Source organism: Mustela nigripes, chromosome 4 (genome assembly GCF_022355385.1).
Source record: "Mustela nigripes isolate SB6536 chromosome 4, MUSNIG.SB6536, whole genome shotgun sequence".
In the NCBI taxonomy this organism is placed as follows: Eukaryota; Metazoa; Chordata; class Mammalia; order Carnivora; family Mustelidae; genus Mustela; species Mustela nigripes.
The window spans coordinates 56,003,412-56,025,668 of NC_081560.1; the positions used below are offsets into that span (position 1 = coordinate 56,003,412).

Genomic DNA, 22,257 nt, shown 5'->3' on the forward strand with positions numbered 1-22,257 from the left:
GTAGAACATAGTTCAGCCTCCGTGGAAAACAATATGGCAATTCCTCAGAAGTTAAACAGAATTACCACAACAATTTCACTCACTCATACCAAAGAGAATGATGTATGTTAACATAAAAGCTTGCACATAAATGTTCATAGCGGCAATACTCATAAAAGCCAAGAGTGAAAACCAAGTGTCCATCAACTAATGAATGGATAAATAAAATGTAGTATTATTCATATGATAAAATATTATTCAGCCATAAACAGGAATGGAGTACTGAAACATGTACCTTGTAAATATGCAGACACACTAAAGGCCACATAGTATATGATTTCATTAATACCAAATGTCCAGAATAGACAAATCCATACAGACACAAAATAGTTATAAGTGGTTGCCAGGGTGGGAGGGAGGAGAGAATGGGGAGTGATTGCTTAACTGCTACAGGATTTCTCTGAGTTGATGAAAATATTCTGGAATTAGATAGTAGTGATGATGTCATAGCATCATGAACTAAAACCCACTATATACCCAAACCCACCGAATTACATACTTTAAAATGGACAAAATGGTAAATTTTATGTCCTATAAATTTTATCTCAACAACAACAACAACAACAAAAAGCAATGTGCAACAAATAGCTCAGAACTTGTGAAGAAAGATAATTCGCCGAGTCTTGGTGGCTACTCTATCAACAGGCTAAGCAACTGTTTAAATTAGAAGAAAGAAATAAAACAAAAGGACAGATACTACCACGGCAGTAACAGCAGTAAAAATAGCAGTAAATAGTGAGAACAACCTCTAGCTGAGTTAAAATGCAGACGAAACAGAACAATCGACCAGAAATACGAGATAGTCTATTTTGGAAACTATGAATGAAGAGTCCAGGGAGTTTAGGTAAAAGCCATTAAAAGTCAGGCCATATTTCAGGAAGTGGTTTAGGGCCCCTGGACAGCTCCAGATCTTTCTCTCCCAGTCAGACTCTCCCAAAGGGCTTTAAAAATGTAGACTCCTGGGCTCTCTGTCAAGAGAACAGAATCAGAGCCTCGGGGAGGTGCGGGCAGAATTCGAATGGCCAACAGCATTCCTCAAGAGGACTTCCATGCATCTTTCAAGTGAAAAATCACCTACGAAGACAAAAGCTCAAGACATGTCTCTATTTTTCCTTTCCCGACATTTTCTACAGACTGTTTTAGGTCAGAACGGTTATCAAGTGCATCCTCCTCCCTAGGTCCAAAAAGGTTTTAAAAGGCAGCGTCCTAACCGCTTCGAAATCGGTATTTGGCTTTGGTTGGGGAAGGAAGGGAAGTGGCAAAGGACCGCTGTGACCTGGTTGATATCTTTTTCCTTATCTCCCCCCAGAAAGTTAACCCCAAGGGCAGGCATTCTGTTTCACCCCATCCTAAGACTGGCTCTGGTCGGAAAAAAAAGAAACTCACCAATTTTCATGATGCAAACGGTTGAACATCATGTGTCCAATCGTCATACTGCTCATCTATGCATTAGACCAAAAAAAAAAAGAGTCCTATTCTCCTACTTTATAGCAATGATTAAGAGAAAATTGATTCAATACAGCTTGGAAATGGTGATGAGGAAGAAGGAGAGAGAGAGAGAGAGAACTGATGATTTAATAAACCTGGACAGAGGGGCGCCTGGGTGGCTCAGTGGGTTAAGCCTCTGCCTTCGGCTCAGGTCATGATCTCAGGGTCCTGGGATCGAGTCCCGCATCGGGCTCTCTGCTCAGCGGAGAGCCTGCTTCCCTCTCTCTCTCTCTGTCTGCCTCTCCATCTACTTGTGATTTCTCTCTGTCAAATAAATAAATAAAAATCTTAAAAAAAAAATAAACCTGGACAGATGAAGTTATTGCATAAATGCTGTGGGGTAATAAAGGGAGAGAATAAGGACTCCAGTGCCAGAGTGCTTAGGTTCAAATTAGAGTTAGAGTCACTAATTGGGTGACCTTGACCTTACTTAACTTCTTTGTGCCCCAGTGCCCTCATCCTTACAACGAAGACAATAATATCTAACCCATAATGTTGTAGTGAGGACTAAATGAGTTGCTAGACATGTATGTTTCCAATAGTTAAAAAAGTGAGTCTTTTTGTAAATCAAGATGGTCCCAAAAGGTTGCACTGTAAACCTTACAGTTTATAAGCCTTAAAGAAGGTATTATGAAATCAGAATAGAAAACCTTTCAAATCTAAATTGAGAAGTTCTAAAAAGTCACATTCCCAATATCTTCTTTTATTTGGCAGAATTCTTTGATTGCCCTCCCATGCTTTTAAAACCCAGAAGGAGGAATTATCAATAATAAAGGGAATGGTAATCCACCTCTCAAATTCTTCTCTTGCATCTCCAAATTCTTGATTATAACTGGTTATAATTTGTAGACCTTGATTAATCATTGTTAATTCACAATTGCATACCCATAATTCAGTGCTTCCATTATCACATAGAAATGCCAAATTTAAGTAAATACTGTTGCCTACCTATACATCCATTGAGTACTAGTTCCAAAAAAAATGGTTAGTATCTGAATTCCTTTTTAATATCCTTTAGAGAAAAAAAAGTATAAAATAAAGTAAAAATTTCTTAAAGACAACCTTTTTCAGATCTATGAAAAGTAACAGTCTCCATTTCAGCAGCCACCTTCACCAATGAGAAGGTGGACTTTTACTGCCAGAACATGAAGGCTAATGTTTATTTACTGCAAGAGTTTTTTTTTCCTGAAGAGAAAGTTTTTAACATGAGATTGATATTTTTTATTGAAACCTCCACTTTACACATCAAAAACCGGATATACATTTTAAAAGCGTTATTTAATTGGTTCCTCCAACTCTTTTTTGAGGATCTCTGGTACCAAGTGAATCAAGTTTATAAAAGTCCAAAGGCAATTTTTAGGAAATTATAACTAATGGTATTCCCACAAATCTGACCAAATTATCAGGCTTATGGCATTTCGGGATGATAATCCATGTTGTAATAGTCAATGATATTAGCTCCAGAATTCTCAATAACCTAATGTAATATTGTTGTGGTTTAGAATAATTTTAATTTGTGTGATGCTATTAAGGTTTAGATTAAGGGAACAAAAACACAGCAACACATTATGAAGTACTGACTGACTGACGTTTGCTAGCAACTGACCGGACGAAGAGTTGGGTATGTCATGGTGCAGGGATGTCTACAGCCCAGTTTCCTTTATCTGAGCCAGACCCCTTGTGCTTTACACTAGTATTATAAGAATTGTTTCCACAGAAGGGGAGGTCATTTAATTAGTTTTTTTTTTTTCTTTTTACATTTATGTGCTGTTACTTTATACTTGTAGGTCAGCCTGTCACTATAATAGATAAAATTATTATGATACATGGAGAATTATTTATTTTGATAGTTATTGAGTGCCTGTTACACTGGAGGGATTATGTTAACCTTTTTAAAAATGATCTTTTTAAGTTGAGCAAAGTTAGGAATTAACATTTATTTATATAAAATTTTATATTTGGAAATCGACATCAAACATGATAACATATTATGAAAAAGAGGCCACACTGGGAAATGGAAAAGGCAACAAATTTTACATGTGTTTGCTATTTGATAATGGCTGACATAAATAGTTTAAAATCATTGTTGGGTTAATTATTTTTAATGGTATAAGAAATAACTGCTCAAAATATCTTCATTTTCTTGTTTCAACAACGAATGGCAATCAATTTTGGTATATGAGACCTAGCGCATCAGCTTCAGATCCGATTAAGTATACCAAGTTTACACAAAGCCAAATGTATGAAAGGGGATCTTTTAAAAAAAACTTTATTTGAGAAAGGAAGAGACTTATAACAGAAGGCAAGAAGGAAACATACAAACAATATATTTACAACACAAAACAAGAGATCACCTTCAAGGGTGTAAATTATAATAAATACAGTAGATTTGAAAAGAGACATTTATCAATTAATTCTAAGATGAATTAAGTCCAGCTTTCTTTTTCACTGGTTCCAGGTAGTTTCTTGATTAAATTCAAAGACTATCAAATTCAAACAATTAATGTCCACCAACTGTACTGATGAAGCTCTCTCAAATGACATTATAAAAAATAGGTTTTTTTTTTGTTTGTGATTACATATCTTTGAAGTAATATTATACAAAAGTCTGCTCAGCCACATGTTCCTCCCCAAATAAAATGTATTTTAAAAGATGCACTATCCCTTTTTTATGAGATTGAAAAAAGACTTTAAAGAAAATGAATATTTATGAGATGGAAAAAATATACAATTTTATCTTAGGAATGCCATATTTTTAATGCAAAACAACTGACAAAGAATCATTTTAATCTTAAGGAATATACTAACCAAAATATGGTGCTAATAGGAAAAGTTGCCTATTATAGGTATTTGTCAAATTATCAGAAGGACTTTCATTATATGGAAAAGTTTTAAACTTTCTAACTTCTAGTTATGTTAATTTAATTTGAATGGAGACTTTTTAAAAAAGGATAATGTATCTTTAGCAGTGACTTTTTTTAAGAAATATTTTTAAATGTCACAGCAAAATGTAAACAACACGTGCCAATAACATACAGTTGTTACAATGTCTACATTTGGCAAAACCGCTATATCTCCTTTGAAACAGGATACTACACCTTCAAATACCTTGGATTTAGAAATATAAATATTTTAATAGAAAAAACCTCACAAAGATTCTAGGTCAATTTGGATTATCCATATTAAAGGGGTCTTAATACAACGAATCTTTAACTAGCTTAACAAAAGTAAACCTATAAAACAAGGTAAACACATCAAAAGGGAGTATGAAGGAAATGTTCCAGTGAAAAGCTTCCTTAACAATTTCCCTACTTGCGGTGTTATTTTCTTAGACAATAAATCAATTCATAGAGTGCCCTTTAAAAACAGAAAGAGTAAAACACTATCCTCCGTTTTTTTTTTTTCCCCCTACATTCCTCATTACATGAATCACTTGGACTTCCTGTTTCCACAAGGCATTTCCTGTTCAGCCTCATAGAATCAGTTTTCTGTAGGAGAACAGCAGGAACCTGACAAAGAACGGACTTAAATAAACAGAGTCTTCTGTTGCCTTCAAAGTTGTTTGTATTTCATAGCATCAAAGGACACAGTCCTTCTGAAGGTGCATTATATACAAGTAGATTCCGTTGTTAAGCCTAACTTTCCTAAATTTTTATTTGCCAAAGTGGTATGGTATATGCCGAGTCACTATGGAATTCTATCTAAGAGATCCTAGTGATATGATTATAAAATATGATACACCTTCTTTTAAACATGATTGTGACTTCGTATCCGATAATGATCATACCATTACTGTGTTTTCTACAATTGTAGATACAATATAGTATCTGATTGGACCATAATGCTGCACATTATTTCTGGCTATTATCTGCATCAGCTTCATTTGATCTTTTTCGATAGACAGTGTCATCAAATAACACAAGATAAAAGTAAAATGAGCAGTGCTAGGTGAGACATAATGTAATATTTAAAATAGTGCTGTACTTTGCAATCTATATATTTAAAACCACCTCTATTCCTAATATTTTCAATTGCATTCTATACAATAACCTAAGGACTATTGGCGTGGTAACCAGAACATTTAACTTAACAAAAAAGAGAGAGGAAGGAAGGGGCAGACTACCTTTAACAGTGTTCAAGACTGTAGTATGATACATTATGTACAACACTGTGAAAATTGAATTCTACATATCAAAAAAAAATGAAGAACTAATAGAACGTTTCATTGATCAGACTGGGTGACTATACCCAGCAGTCACTGATCTCAACAGAGAAACTAAAAACAACAGTGATTTTGTTTTCCTTAGAATTAATTGGTATGGCAGGCTTTGGGATGAATTTAAAGCCTATTAATTACTTGTATACTTATGTAGTATAATTTTAGTGTAACAAGTATTTCCTTACCAGTGGAGTTTCAATGAAACCTTGATATCTATATAGAAATCAGTATATAGAGAAATCTCTATATAGATATATCTGCATTAAGTAGAATCCTTAAACACTAAAATCAAATCATTCAGAAATATAAACAGATAGGAAATAATATCCATTTACCAAAACCGGCAATGCATTTCTTATTCAGATAATGACTTTAATTACAAATCCTGGAGCTAAATCTTTGCCTATTACCTGTTGCATAAAAGCAGCCTGCTCCCCAGATTCCATTTCCTGGATCTGAGCATCTTCATCACTGTCCACTGGTTCCTCCTTGACCTTCACCGCCCCAACTTGTCCCAGTGTGTCATCCACACAAGCACTGCTGTCGCTCCTAGTGCTGTTGCCACTAGAGGGCGCTCTGTCTTCCTGCATCGCCTGGTCCCCCTGAAGCTCTTCCTCCGCTTCCTCGAGGTGACTGCCTGGTTGCTTCAGTTGTTCAATAGATTTCGAAAGCAGCTAGAAGAGAGTGTTCAGGGGTTCAAAATTCAATAGTTCTTGGTGGTAACAGAGAAGCAAAACACACTTTCATTTCTAATGACTCTACTTTCAGTACGTTCTGGTTTCTAGTTTCTGGACGTCAATGGCAGAATGAATATGTATGCGACAAACTTCCTCAGTGATACTACATCTGAAGCAGCCCCATCCCCGCCAGATTGTGTTGGTGTGGTAGGCAGAGAACGAGGCTCGGAGTGCTTTCTTTCATGGGTCACCCTTTCACACACTTAGAAAATGGTGGGGGAAAGGTAAACAAACGTTTTCAGCGGGAACTATGAAACTTTGATAAGTGCAGTTCATACTGAGACAATTTAATCCAAATAAACCTGAGCATATTCTTTTTCAAAAGAGAAAATGTGATGGAATTAATGGAAAGGTAATGAAAACCTCCCACAATCTCATTTTTTGGACAGATGTCAGCCCCTATAAAATATGAGCACAAATGCCTTGTCTGTCTAGTTTTCCCATACCTGAATGGTCAAATGATAAAACACCTTCTTATATATACTGGTAAAACAAGGAAATATTGATTTGGAAATCTTAGACTTTAAAAAGATGTGGGATTTGGGGGCACCTGGGTGGCTCAGTGGGTTAAACCTCTCTGCCTTCGGCGGGTCCTGGGATCCAACCCGGCATCGGGCTCTCTGCTCAGCAGGGAGCCTGCTTCTCTCTCTCTTTGCCTGCCTCTCTGCCTACTCGTGATCTTTCTCTGTCAAATAAATAAATAAAATCTTTAAAAAAAAAAAGCTGTGGGATTTTTAAAAAATTGTCATAGCACTAAAAATGTTTTATGACTATATCCAAATTAAATAATAGGAAAGAAGGAAGTATTTTTAATCTGAAAATTATTTAGACATTTTCTTTATTTTATAAATTAAATTGTACTTTATCTTCAGAAGTGTATGAATTAACTGCTCAATGATTAAAAAAACAACAAAACGAGAACAGACCCTAACTTAAACAACAGCAAAATATCACAGTATAAAAGCTCAATAAATGGGGTAAAATTCTCAAGATGATTTCATGTCACAGTAGGTTTCTTGTTTCGATTCACAATGACCACAGTGACTGATCATCTGCAGATCTCAGATCTTGAACTGTGGTTTCAAGAGTGATTGGAGTTTTCTGTTAATTCAGTGCCCATGTGAGCAGCACACTTGGAATACAATGGCTAAAATCATGAATACCTATTTCTCTTGGTATAGCTTAAGCTTACTGTCCCCCCTCCACACCTATGTTTTTAAGACAACACATGCTAAGAGTTAAAATACCAAAGTACTCCAACTCTGAAGGCTCTCTTACCCTCTTTAGGCTAATAGACTTTCTTCCAGGTCACATAACCTCAAATGGCTGTGCATATACCGATGAAACCCTTCATTTTCACTGTCTGTAAAATTAATGGGGGGCTTTCCTTCATTTGTGCAACAAATATTTATTGAATGCCAACTAGGTTCAAGGTACCATGCTCAGCATTGGGAAAACAGCCATCACCTTGCCCTCATAAAGCTTATAGTTTAGTATGATAGAAAGGAACCAAAAGATAAATTTATTCATATTTTCAAGTATGGTAAATGAAATGGGAAGAAGCCCAGGGTATTACAAGAGCACACACAAGCTGCCACAGGAGCGGAACTGTGGGTGGTTAAGGGAGCTTTCACTGAGAAGGTGCTCTGTTTAGGCTGAGACACGAAAGAGGAAGGATAGACAAGGAGGAGTCATTAGTTACATGCGCGAGAGGGGTTGAGATAAGGAGAGAGAGCATTTCTGGCTGAAGGCACAGTACATGCGCGGGAAAGGGGGTCCAGTGCATTGGAGGAAATGAAAGACCAGAGGGGTCTGAGCACAGGAAGGAGGGGAGAATGCTGGAAGATGCTGCTGGAGAGAGTGACACAGTTTATAATATGTTTGGGTTGAGAATAAGACTCTAGAGAAATAAAATACAATTTTGGATAAAGCCACAAATAAAATGTAAACACCGCCAATCTTAAGTTAGACATAATCAAGCTAAGAGAACATATACCAATCAAAATTTATGTCAAAATGAAGAAGGCAATTTAAATATTAATTTCCTCTGTGCTTACAATCCTAACATCTGTTGTTCTGGGGCTGTCAGCATAAGAACAATCATCCCATTGTGCTTTAAATGTTTCTAAGTACTTTTTAAGGAAACTATTTGCAGGACTTTTGTATCCATGCTAATTAGCTCTTCATAACATAAATACATAATACCCTGCACATTGCTGTGATTTTGGGGTAAGAGACAATGTAATATTCCTGAACTTTGACTCTACAACTGAAGGATCCCATGTAATCAGCTGTTAGAAAAAGAGCATGTGACACCATAGGAAAGAGGCAGGATTTTAATAGAAAAGTCCCAGTCTGAGCTGGGACACCAGGGATAGGGACTTTGGGTGACAAGTATCTACCCATTCTTCAGAGAGAGAGCTCATCAGTCAACCCTTACCTCTATGGCTCACCTCAGATGTGACGTACAAGAGTATGACAGAGATTCTTGTGGGGAGAAGGACTGACCTAAGGAAAGGTATTAGTCAGGTGAAGGAGGCTGCAAGAGCCCCTTGGAGGGACAATCTGCAAGCAGACGGCTGCAGTTCATCTTCTGGGTGGATGCTTGGTGAGCTGTAGAACATTTCCCTCTCACTACCAAAGCTTAGCTAGGAAAATTCATGGGAGCTAGTGCATCAGGGCTGGCGGACCAAGGACACATAGGAGTCAGGCAGACACCTCTGGGAGGTGTTCAGAAGTTCCTGCACGTAAGACTCTGTGGGGAAGAGAGAAGAAAACCATATGGGATGTGTGGCCGTGAGACAGGAACTGAGAGGGCCGTTCATGAAAGGTCCATGAGGGAGCACATGACCACTGTTCTGGAAACGTCCCATCAAAAGTCCCTGCTTACTGAGGAATGACTCTGCAACTTCCATGTTTGACTACAGGGACTATTCAGTTACCAAGAGGGAACTGCAGATACCACCTGCTAAGTAAAAGAAAAGTCTATTGCTCTTTCCTTCTCAGTCCCAGTCTCAACATGGCCCCTCACTACCTTGACTTCCTCACATCCGATGGTCTTTATCTCTGCTCTACCTCAGCGCCCAAAGCTGTGATCATACCCTAGCCCTGGTCTTTATTGGTAGCTGTACACTTTCTTAAATCAGTTTCAAACATGATGTCTTTTTGGTTCCTTCTCAGAATATTCTGACCCCAACCAGTCCTAACGCATTCTTGCTGCCACCAATTCCCCACACCCCCTCACATCCCTCCTTGTTGGACTAGGCTCCATTCTCCATTATTAAAAATTACTCCCTTGGGGCGCCTGGGTGGCTCAGTCGGTTAAGCATCTGACTCTTGATTTCAGCTCAGATCATGATCTCAGGGTCTTAGGATTCTGTCCCACGTTGGGCTCCACCCTTAGGGGGAGTCTGCTCTCTCTCTCTCTCTCTTTCTCTCTCTCTCTCTCCCCTTTCTCTCTCTCTCAAATAAATAAAGATTTTTTTTTTTTTTAAATCACTCCCTTACATTGTCTTCAACTCCCCTGCCCTTTTGAATACGGGTTTTACTGGAAAAGTAAGACTTCCAACCTCAGTTAATATTACAGCTCTGCCAAACCCAAGCAGCTGAATAAGCTGGGAAACAAACAAATGAATTACCATCATGCTGAATGTTTCTCTTTAGATTCATGAGCAAAACCCTCAAAAGGGTCCTCAGTGCCTGGCAATCCTACCACATTTCTCTAGTTAATTCACTCCCACTCTTTCAATGACGATTTCAAACTACCTCCTCTCTCCTCAGACCTCGAAAATCCAGACCACCTCTTCTTCACGACCTGCTGTTACCTGTGCTTATTATTTCACTGAGAAGCAGAAGCCTCTGAAGAGAAACTCAACATCCTGCTACCATCGCATTTCCCAAGTGGCCCGTTCACCCTTCCTCGCATTCCTTAAGGTCTGGATCCTGTCTACCCCTGCAATGACCCTCTCTGTTCTCCAACACACATTTCCCCTCTCTGCTGGAATATTCTTATTTGCGCATTTTCAAAGTGATTTTAAATAAAACCTCCCTTGCTCTCCCCACCAACACCATTATGTACCTCCCTTCACAGCAAAACGCCTTGAGTTATCTCTCTTTACTGACTTCATTTCTCTTTTCCTGTTCTCTTTAGAATTCATGCCAACAAGGCTTTCATCTGCACTATTTGACCGAAAACTCTCCTGTTGAAAGTCAGTAATGACCGCATTCACGCCAAATCCAGTGGCAATTTAATTGGGATGTTATTAAGTGTCAGTGAGGGTAAAGCACTTCACAAAAGGCACAAGGACACAATCACAGAATCTTTGAAGGTAAGAGGCTGGTATTACAACAACTAAAGACCAAACTATGTGCTAACTCTTGGAATGTAACTTTCCACAGATACCAAGTAGGTTAAAGAAAATCTCAAATAGTGACCAAAGGCTTAGTGTTCACAGAATATATCATATGTACATTTTAACAAAAAACCTTCTGACCTGTTAATGTATTTCTGAGGTCACAGATATACCCAGAAACCTCATCGTTTAGTCCATGAATCAATTTTGGTCAGTATTGACAACCTCATGGACACAGATGCATATATAACAATGTTCCGTGTGCAATAAAGAAACAATGCCATTTATTCTAGTCAGTTCCTTTGGCTTCATCTACACTTATGATGTACTAAAGGAAACATGAAGGAGAAAAGTGCCAGAATGAGTAACGCTATGATAACTGGGCAAGACGGCCAAATGGCAAAATGATCTTCCAAGCGCAGAATTCCTTGATGGTTTGTTAAAAAAAAAAAAAAAAAAAAAGTTTCTTGACATAAAACAGTAAATTATGAGTACAGACTATATACATATAAAATGTAGTCACTGGAAAATTTCTAATAGCATTCTTCAAACCCTTATTTTATAAAGAAGGAAATTCATGTCCAAGAGAAGCTGAGCCATCTCCAAAAACAAACAAAAAGGAGTAGAAACCCAGAATTTTTTTTATACCCTTCCAGTTTGCATTCTACTCTGAAACAGCCATGTTCCAATGGCAACTGAATTAATATAAATAATTCCAATGTCTCCCCAAGCTCCAAATTTGCATATTCAGCTGCTTCCTTAACATCTTCCCTTAGATCTAGAATACCTAATAGGTATCAAAAACTTTAAAGAGCTCAAAGAAAACCTTTATTCGTCTCCTACTCACATGTATTGCTCACCTGGTTTTCTCATCTCAGTGAACAGCAATACCCAAATGCACGAGTCTTGTCCTTGTTTCTCTCTGGCTCATCTTTTTGCTAAATACCCAAAAACCTAATTGATGTTCAGTAACAGCGGTTTGACATTTTCCTTCCCAGGTTATGAAGCAAATGATAATGTCTACATGAGCATTAACTACCACTTTTTCACCATCTCTGAAATGAAATATGTGCTTTTGCGAAGTTTCACAAAATACAGAAGTGATATATGGGGATCTCCGAGAGATGGTTTTGCAAATTGTAAATGCAGAGAAGGAGTTAACCTACACTTCTTACTCCAGGTATCTGACTAAAGCTGTTTTTCTTTAAGCCTGCAAATCTGCCAGCGTGGAAAAATTAGCAATTAACATTAGCAAGAAAAATCTATAGACCAAAGTCACAGAAAACCTGCCTGCCGGGTTTAACTTATTTTAGGATTTTTAAAATAAAAAAACTACTTGATGTTGTCTGTAAGTTTCTGGCTCTTTCTGAAGACAGTCAAGACTCCAATTGTGTTGTGTCGTATGTGTTTTTGAACTTCAAATGTGACCATAACAAACACGGTATGGGCGAAGCCTCTTCTAAGTTGTACTGTCGCTGAGTGGCCCCAGATGCAGGGAGGAGCTGTCTGCTTACTCTCAGTGGGGTAGCAGAGTCTCCCTTTGGTTGAACATCTGGAGGTGATCCCCCAGCAAAGTTGAGCGGTTGCCTTGCTGGCTACAAAACACAAGACGAAACATCTGTGTGACAGATAAATGTGCGAGCCTGTGTGACTTTCGGCCGAGGGCCCATCTGTAAAACACACCGTGTGTCATTCGTCTGACACCAGGTGCACTACTTTGGTGGGGAACCCAGCTGAGAGGAAGATCATGGCTGTGCTTCTCCTTCTCCTTCCCTTTCATCTATGCTCTTCCTCATCTGTCAGTGTTTCTTGTGTTCTCCCTGCCACTGACGGCGATCGTACTGAACACCAAGAATGGAGTGGCCAATCCATGACCACTCTGGGCTTGTAACACACACACACTCCTCTGCACTCACAATGACATGCAATAGACCAGGCAGGATAACTTATCTACGTTTCAAACACCTTTAAGCGTGATCATTCCACTCTTGTCAATCCCTGCTAGGCTCATAATTATGGCAGATCCATAATTTCGATGTTTTATATTCCATGTTAAATATCATATAGTCTACTGGCAAATGATGTAGAATTCATGAAATAATAAAGGCTGTGCTGCTAACCTTTACACATGAGCGCATTAAGCTTGTCTGTGTAAGTTACACTGTTTGAGAAAATCTGGAAATCAACATAAGTGTAAGTGCTATCGAATAAAGTATCTTTAAATTCCGCATTTTGAATTTTTCTCGAGGAGATCTTTCACGTCCCCACAAATATCTTCGGATTTGGAAGGGTAGCTAAGAACAAGAGTGTATGAAGAATAAGTCAGTTACTGATGGATATCTGGTTTTCTGAAATTGTCAACAACCCATTAAGCACAAGTGTTTGCATGTGATTATTAAACTATGCAAAGTGACCTTCAACCCAACTCATCACTTTCTTATTTTGCCTCAGATTTGAAGACAGATTTTACTTGGGGAATGGCACGAATTTTTGTTTTTGTTCTTTTTTTTTCTTTTAAATAAATGCAAAATTCTTCTTTTGGAAAATGAAACCTTTCCCTTAAGCTCCAAGGAAACTAGATTTTAAAACAATGATAAAATTCTGTCTCAAATCACAAATAGATTAGGTATGTACCAACTGTTCTCAAAAACAACATGCAGAGCATGGAGGGCTTTCAAATTGAGAGGTCTACTTAGAGAAGCACTCCGCCTCAAGCCAAAATACTCTATGCCATTTCACTTTTGTGCATTTTAGGGAAATTGCCAGAAGAACACAAACTAAATAACAAGAGAGAAATGTTTTCTAAATATTGGTTCATTATTCACACTAATTAAAAGTCTAACTGAAAAATCTTCCTTCTTACCAATATTGAAGAGATATGAAACTAATCTAGGGATGAAGTGAATTCTTAATAAAAACATGTTTGTCTGTATAACTTTAATGGTCGTCTAAAACAATGCCTGCAATTAAAATATCCTTTTTCTGGTTTCAAATCACACTAGTAATTCAATAACTTAGACGGGTGTTAACTTCTGGAAAGGCTACTGAAAATTTCCTCCTTTCAGTGTTTCCAGTGAGTTTGAGAAAGTTACCCACCTACTCTTTCATTCATTGGACAATTTTTTATTGAGCACTTACTATATGCCACACCCTGAGAAGTGCCATCAGGCAACATCTCAGAGGAAGAGGCAGAAAATAAGCAACTGAAGACTGGAACTTAATGTGTAGAGAGTGATGGGGAAAGGGGTGAGCATCTGTGTCTAATTTGTATGGGCAGGGAAGGACCCTCAGAAGAGGTGATGTTTGAGTGAAGAGAGACTCCAATACCAAGATGGGAGTTATGAGAAGATCTGGTGGTTGAACATTCCATACAGAACAGTGACTAACACAACTGCTGGGGCTGAAATGACATTCCCCACAGACTGGAGAGGAGGCCAGCAAAGCTGAAGGTCAGCAAGTAAGGGAAGGGAGTGGGAGATGAGGTCATCAATGGGGGCAAGAGCCAGATCGTGACAGCCTTGTAGGCCACAAAAAGATTGGATTTTATCCTTTGACAATAAGGAGCAACTGGGGAGTTTTAAACTAGCTCTTGACATGATTTGATTTGTATTTGTAAATGGTTACTCCAAGTGCTCTAGAAGATTAGATTGAGGTAGGCAAACGTAGAAACAGAAAGATCAGCTTTCAGAACATAAATCCCCAGCAAGAGAGTGCAACAAGACTTAACCAGAACACAAATGAGCTATTTGTCCTTCTTTTACAACACTCTGTAATCTTATGTCTTTTTATTACATAATAGCATTCCCCCCCTCCCCACCAATAATCCCCTTTCCAATCTTCAGGTGATAGTATGCTTTCTTTCAAAGATTTCTTTCTTTGCTTTTTCATGGTAATGTACAGAGCACAGTTAAGGAAAGTCACCATTGGTGATTTTGGACCAAGCCTCAGAATAGACAAGATCTCAAAGCCAATGATCTTCAAATCAATTGATTCATAAACATCTCCCTTTCTCGCCATTGATCGACCCTTGCTTTGATAATCTGGAAAGCAGCACAAGCTCTATTTAAAAATGGATGACCAAGAATAAACCCCAGAAAATAATGGCCACATAGAAATATGGGTCCCAGTGTAGCCAGATTTTCAAATTTTCAGACAATGCCAGAAATCCAGATTTGTATTTGAAATCTTTCTATTTTTAAAGATTAACCAATTTAAAAAAAAAAAAAAGACTGACCAATAATTGAAATGCTTGTTAAGATACTAGGCAAACCAATGAACAGCAGTTCAATGGAATGGCTCCAGTCCACAGAGTGTCCGCCTATGACCTCTGAAAATAATCCCTTATGGCCCTTCTTACTTCAACATTCTAGGGTTTAGATCATTTCGAGCTGATGTCTGCCTGTTCTTAAAATATGCCATCCTTCATACTTGTGAGTTGTTTTATGTTCTCTACATGGTAAAAAAATTCAACTACTTTGCCAGGGGTTGGAGGTAGGGGTTGGGATCGACTACAAAGGAACGACACAAGGCAAATTTGGAAAGGGAAGAAACTGTTCTATATCTTGACTGTGGTAATTATGTGACGATAGGCATTTGTGAAAACTCAGTGAATTGTACAGCAAGAGGAATGCATTTTGCTGTGTAAATTATACCTCGCTAAATAATTCAATAATTAACAGTAATACTGTTCCAAAGAGAAAACAAGGTCTGCTTCATGATGAATACAAAGGCTCAAGCTGGAACCAAATTTAGTGGTTTGGTTTACAACAAAGTAGGCTGATGCAAGATTGAGGCAAGTAGGAAATGTGTATCTTGGAAATATTTTAGCACTTCCAGAAAACCAACCATTTTCATTAACAGAATAAGGAAAATGAAGCTATTAGTGCTATAGAAGAATAGAAATGCTGCATTAAAATTTAGTAGTGCTTACCGTGTTCACGAAGCACTTTCAGTACATCTTTTCATGCACTCCTCACTATAAACCTCTAAAACCTTCAGATTAGAGAATTACTGGATGAGGAGGTTCAATACTTTATCAAAAGTTGCAAAATTAGTAAATAATTCTGCAGGACATCATACACTTCTCTCGGCAAGGTCATCAAGCATTCTAGATGTTGCATTTCATATGAACTATTAATTATATAGAACATTCTTTGACTAGAATGATCTGTTTGCAGGTCTATGGGTCGTTCAAGGGAAAGAACATGCCTTCCTATTTTCATTTTTAGCATGCAGCATAATGGTTGCTAGCAAATCTTTGTGGAACACCATGAACAACTCCATACCAGGAGATTATTTTTTAGAAGTGATTTTTTATTGCTGGTTGATACAACTAAGTTGATAGCAAGAGAGTAAGGGTGCATTTAAGATATGCGAGGTTAGCCCTGGATGCAATTCTGCCTGAAGGAATGGGAATACTCTAGGATCGTATGACATTTCAGGGTCGCACTAACCCCTGAGATCTCATTTGTATTTAGAGAAAGGGCAGGAAGATACAAGGGACAAAAACTAAAATCAGGACTTTATAAGCAACCAAAATCTATAACAAAGAGACTGCCACACATTGCTGGTTTTTATGTCCACAAATCACTTAGCTTTATTAAAAATTCCTTAGTAAGACTTAATTATTTCATCCTGTCAAATGAAACTACTTGTCAAGGTTGAGAAACAACCGAATTATTTAGCTTCCCTCTCCCTTTGAACAGCCTGGAATCAACATCAGTCAAACTATTCACATGGCTTAATTCCCCAGATATTTTTCTTTCCCCTATTTTCTTACCTCATAGTCATGTCCAACTATTGTTTTTCTCATTCAGTAAAAGCGTCTCTGACTAGATTAACAGTGCAGAGTGAAAAGGAAAGGTCGAGGTCCTTCCCTTGGTCTTCGAGTTATGAAAGCAACACTGGGAACGCTTGTGAATGTTACCCATTAATCCACTGAAATGGTCATTTAGTTTCTTTTACAAACACGGGATTTCATCACATCTAATAATAAAGCAACAAGCCATTTTCTGTATATTATAAACCATCAACTTGTAATTATGTAGTGAAATGCTTCTCTATGAATTCTCTGTGATGATGTAAGCCGGGATGGCAGTAAGTGGTTTTTTTTGAAGCTCAGCACATACCTACACAGATCTATTTACATTGGGCTAATCATGTCGAAATAACATCTATTTAAGGGCAAAGTCGAAGTTTCTTCTATAAACCTCTATAGATAGATAAATAATCTAGGGGGCTTTTTACTGTTATAAAATTAAGACTGCCTTTCGGTGCCTGCTAAAGTTTTTGGACATACTATCCATCTAATGGGCAAAATGTAATCCTAAATTGTTGATTAAAGACTCTGCCTGGAAACCTACTGTCAAACGGAGAGAGAGAAATTAAACCTGACAACAGTAATGCCTACTTTCCTAAATGAAAGCCCAGTTCAAGTTTCTACTCATCCATTTTTCAAAACCTAAAACAAGGCATTTTCCAACCACCCATGGATGAGATGCCAAATTTGCATTTCAGTTGAACTTGATGAAGTCAGTAGACTTTCAGCGTCAGGCTCGCTCAGAGCTCTTATGAGAAGATTTTTCCCCAATCTAAAATAATAATAATAATAATAAAAATAACAGTTTTGCAATGTCAGGGCCTGGCCATACTGCACCCACTTTTGGGAAGCTTTACGATCCAGTGGATATCTAAATGTACCCCCATGAGAGCCACGTAGAGAGGCTTCCGACTTACTAACCGGATGGAGGGCAATGTGAGAAAAGTTGAGCAGTGGGGTCAGGAAAAGGAGTTTCTTCATCTTGACAAATCCAAACCAATACCAAAAAATTAAGACATAAAATAAGATCATCCTCCTTTTTTGTTTGTTTGTTTGCCTTGCCTTTAATTGTAAGCTTTCTACTTTGGGCAAAAATAAAATTAGGAAAATGTTGTCTTAGGGTGCTTGGTTGGCTCAGTTGGTAGAGCATACCCATGATTCTTGATCATGTGACTCTTGGTCTTGGGGTTGTGAGTTCGAGCCCCACATTTGGTATGGAGCTTACTTAAAGTAAAAATGTATTTAAAAAAAAAAAAAAAAAAGGAAGAAAAAGGAAAATCTCGTCTCTTGCTCCATGATAAAAACACAACACTAAAATCCTAAGTTTAGATTCAGGATAGACGTTTGGGTCATTCAACCTATGTCAGAATTCGTGCTCTGTCAACTGCTAGTCCTGTCATGTTGGTCCACCTACTCAAACCCTGGAAATTAAACTTAGTGGGGCGCTGGGATGGTTCAGTTGGTTAAGGGTCTGCCTTAGACTTGGGTCATGATCCTGGGACTCTGGGATCGAACCCCAGGGTTGGGGGTTCCCTGCTCAGTGGGGAGACTGCTTCTCCATCTCCCTCCACTGCTTCCCCTGCTTGTACTCTCTTGCTTCCTCTGTCAAATAAATAACATCTTTAAAAATAAATACAACTCATTAAATTCTGTGATACTAAAAAGAGTGAGTTGTTAAGTTTGAGAAGATGACATATATAACAATGCTGGCTTGGTGTCCCAGTTTACAGTGGCTCCTCCTTGTAACAGGGAGCTGGTATTATGGAAAAGATACCCAAAGTACCTTTGGAGGAGGTGTGGGAGGACGCATCGCTCTTAAAAGAAGGGGAGGGAAAGATACCCTTGGAGTAACAGGCGCAGCAAAGAGCAGAAACTGGTACATGGTTCTCCTCTAATCACACTTAAAATGTGAATCTTCGGGGCGCCTGGGTGGCTCAGTGGGTTGAGCCGCTGCCTTTGGCTCAGGTCATGATCTCAGGGTCCTGGGATCGAGCCCCGCATCGGGCTCTCTGCTCGGTGGGGAGCCTGCTTCCCTCTCTCTCTCCCTCTCTGCCTGCCTCTCCATCTACTTGTGATTTCTCTCTGTAAAATAAATAAATAAAATCTTAAAAAAAAAAAAAATGTGAATCTTCTCACAAGGAAGCCATGGTTAGAAGTACCTGGGTTAAAATAAAGCTAATACATAACAAATAACATGGAGGACATAGGGAGATGGAGAGGAGAGGGGCGTTGAGGGAAATTGGAAGGGGAGATGAACCATAAGAGACTATGGACTCTGAAAAACAACCTAAGGGTTTTGAAGGGGCGGGGGGTGGGAGGTTGGGGGAACCAGGTGGTGGGTATTACGGAGGGCACGTATTGCATGGAGCACTGGGTGTGGTGCATAAACAATGAATTCTGTTACGCTAAAAAGAAATTAAAAAAAAAATAAAGCTAACACAAAGCATTTCCTTTGGTGTTTGATAATAGGAAGTGTGACTTAAAACATGTAAACTTTCTGGAATGCTACATCTTTATAGTTGTTGTTCTTCAAATATAACTCCTTGGAAAAATATGCACTTTGCTCAGTAGTGCCCCAAATAGTTCTATTTTAGAAATGCCTTCTGGGATATTTTATAAGGACAAAAATCACACACACGCACGCACGCTATGTTTGTGTTGACCACAGGCAGCAAAGAATATGGTCCCATGGGCTGCTGTGGATGGACGATCGGGGACAAGGAGTGGATATGAATCACGAGGGGTCCTGAAGAATATGTAACACTGATGTTAGAAAATTATCTCGAGAAAAAGAATAAAAGAGATACTACTCAAAGAATCCAATTCTCTTCCGAAAACTCCCCATTTGTTCTATTCCAGCGCTTGAGGAGAATTAGATTCATGCCTTCCTTGTCAGACACCGTAGCGACCTGCTTCAATAAGGGCTACAAGGACATCTGCTTGGCCTCTCCTTTCCTCCGCTCGTCTTAGATATATGTTTATTATGATGAAAGAGCACTCATGTCAAAATGCCTACGTATCACAGTAATACATATATAATAGATACTTCTCTCTACAGTGAACCTTGACATAGAGAAGATGTCATCTCGTGATTCATGTGGGTTTTTTAAAAAGGTGTTGGCTGATATCCAGTCCAAGGAATGCATAAGATATTTATCACAGAGCATATTACAAAGAGAGAAAGAGAGAAAGAAAGAAAAAGAGCAAGAAAGAAAGAAAGGAAAAAAAGAGAGAGAGGAAGAAAGGAGGATATAAAAAGGCCTGCGTGGCTCAGTGGGTAAAGCCTCTGCCTTCGGCTCAGGTCATGATCCCGGGGTCCTGGGTTCGAGTCCCGCATCGGGCTCTCTGCTCCGTGGAGAGCCTGTTTCCTCCTCTCTCTCTCTGCCTGCCTCTCTGCCTACTTGGGATTTCTGTCCGTCAAATAAATAAATAAAATCTTTAAAAAAAAAAAAAAAAGGACAAGAGAACTCAGAGAGGTAACTAAGTAAGTCTTGTCTTACTTCCTCGAAGAAACGATTTTCTTCCACATGTCCCCTATCCAAGTACTTAACAGACTGTACTACCATTTACTCTGTTTACTGAATATTTCATTCCTCTGCTCCCCACACTGTAAGCTCCAGGAGGACAATGACTGTTATTATTCTCTTGGTGCCTAAAGTTGCATCTGGCACAAAGCAAGAATTCAATGAGTTGCTAAATAAGTAAAGTATAATAAATCAGTATTTCCTTCAAATAAGTACTGAATGAAGAAGTTTCTTGAAATTTCTGCTCATGTGGGTTTGATAGAATGAGTACCAAAAATATGGGTACTAGAAAAATTCTAGTTAAAGTAGAAATTTAGTGTGCATCAATGCTATTCTATTAATACTATAACAGAAATGATTTAAAGAATGTTTTCATTGGGTAGGGGGCAGAAATCTATGCCAAATTATCTCATAACAAAAATGAATGAAGACACTGAAGAAAATTTCTGTATATCATTCCAATAGTGATACAGCTAGAGATTTGCCCTTCTATTAATTAGGTAGTGCTTGGAATACTTCAAATATCATAAAAACAGTCAAGTAACTTCAGAGTGTTTTGCTTTCTTTAATCACAGTCTTATTTTACCAGAAATTCTGTTGCAATATTTAAACTTAGAATGAGACCAGAAGAAAATTACCAATACCCTCTTACATTTTGTTTGCCATTTTGTATCTATGGGAAAGATTCGTCTTTAAAAAGCTTTTTATGCTTCCAATAAAAAAATGAAAGATAACTGGGAAAAACAACAGTCTTCTTTTGATGCTAGTATAAAGAAACTCTTTTTTTTTTTAAAAAAACTCACAAGTCATCATTATAAGAATATACCATATGATAGTAACAGAAATTGTTAAATGCATTTCTCATTTTAAATATCTAAAAAAAAACCCAAAAAACAAAAAACAAAAAATAAAGAAACATGCAAGCCATGACTTTCTTATGGCTAAACTTCTCAAAATACTTTCCTTGAAAACTGAGTATTCAAACTGATGGGCCAGAGAGACAAATCATTCTGATGGGTTTTCCACTCACCTTTCTAGCTTGTATAACAATGCAAATACTATGTAAATCCATTCCAGTCATCTTTCAAAATATCATTTTGGCACTAAGCTATTAAATACTAAACTATTAAATACTTACATCCTAACTGCATGAGACAGATAACTATATTATGCCACACAAATTTCTGCTGTAAATGTCATTAAAGTAATAAGCAAGGGGTAGGTAAGTTATTTAGTATGATTAATAATATTTATGTTGTAGAGTTACAACAGGCAGGAACGACTGCTTTCATAAATGCACTCAAACAATAGCAAGATATTAGAAAGTTTTCAAAATTTAGTAAGTCAATTACTGTATATACTCTGCTCTGAAAAGTACAGCTTTGCTTTTAATTCTTCTAAGGATTATTAGCAATTCCATTATATCATTAAAAATTTCATAGCAGGAAGGACAATCATATTTCATAGGATACAGGTTTAGAGATAAATCTTAGTTTTTTCTTCATTGTCATTGCATTTTTTGCTTCTCCATATCTTAAAAAAAAAGAACCATAAAAAAAGTTGAGGGAGCAAACAGAAAGGACATTTTCAAATACGTTATCTGCACACCTACGTCTTTATGTGAGCATGTATTTCCTGCTATAGTAAGTTGCTCAAGAGCAGGACCATGTTTTTATGATGCCAACTATTTGGCTCTAATTTGACGTGACTCAATACAGATTCATGTGTTGTACCAGGAAAAAAATGATAGAAATTAAAGTTTCTGTGGTTATTTCTCATCAATGGTCACTCAAAATGGTTAGAGTGTACATAAATATATGATCATACAGAAACTCTTTGGTTTTGGCATCTAAGTTATGGCCCTCACATAATGTGAAATAAATGTTTTCATCACCTCATAGGGAAGGGAGAGCAGTAACAATTCATTTCTTGATAATTCTATTGTGAATACTTCAGAATAGGGACAGAAATTCAATATTTTCCTTAATAAGATTCTTCTCTGTTCCCTTAGACAATTGAGGGCAGGTGAAATATTTTCAAAATCTGGAGAATACCCAATGTGCATATGCAATTGGACCAA

At 37.8% G+C, this 22,257-nt stretch overlaps 1 protein-coding gene across 10 annotated transcripts in view; it reads right to left on the bottom strand.

The window, feature by feature from the left end:
* Positions 1 to 22,257, bottom strand: part of HDAC9 (histone deacetylase 9) — a 936,353-nt gene that overhangs the window by 363,794 nt on the left and 550,302 nt on the right. For all 10 annotated transcript variants that reach the window (XR_009403815.1, XM_059396742.1, XM_059396749.1 and 7 more), the window contains one exon: positions 6,157 to 6,420. Coding sequence is in view for 9 of the 10 variants with exons in the window: in XM_059396742.1 (XP_059252725.1) it covers positions 6,157 to 6,420 (264 nt within the window). In the remaining variant the exon portion in view is untranslated. The remainder of the gene's footprint in view (positions 1 to 6,156; positions 6,421 to 22,257) is intronic.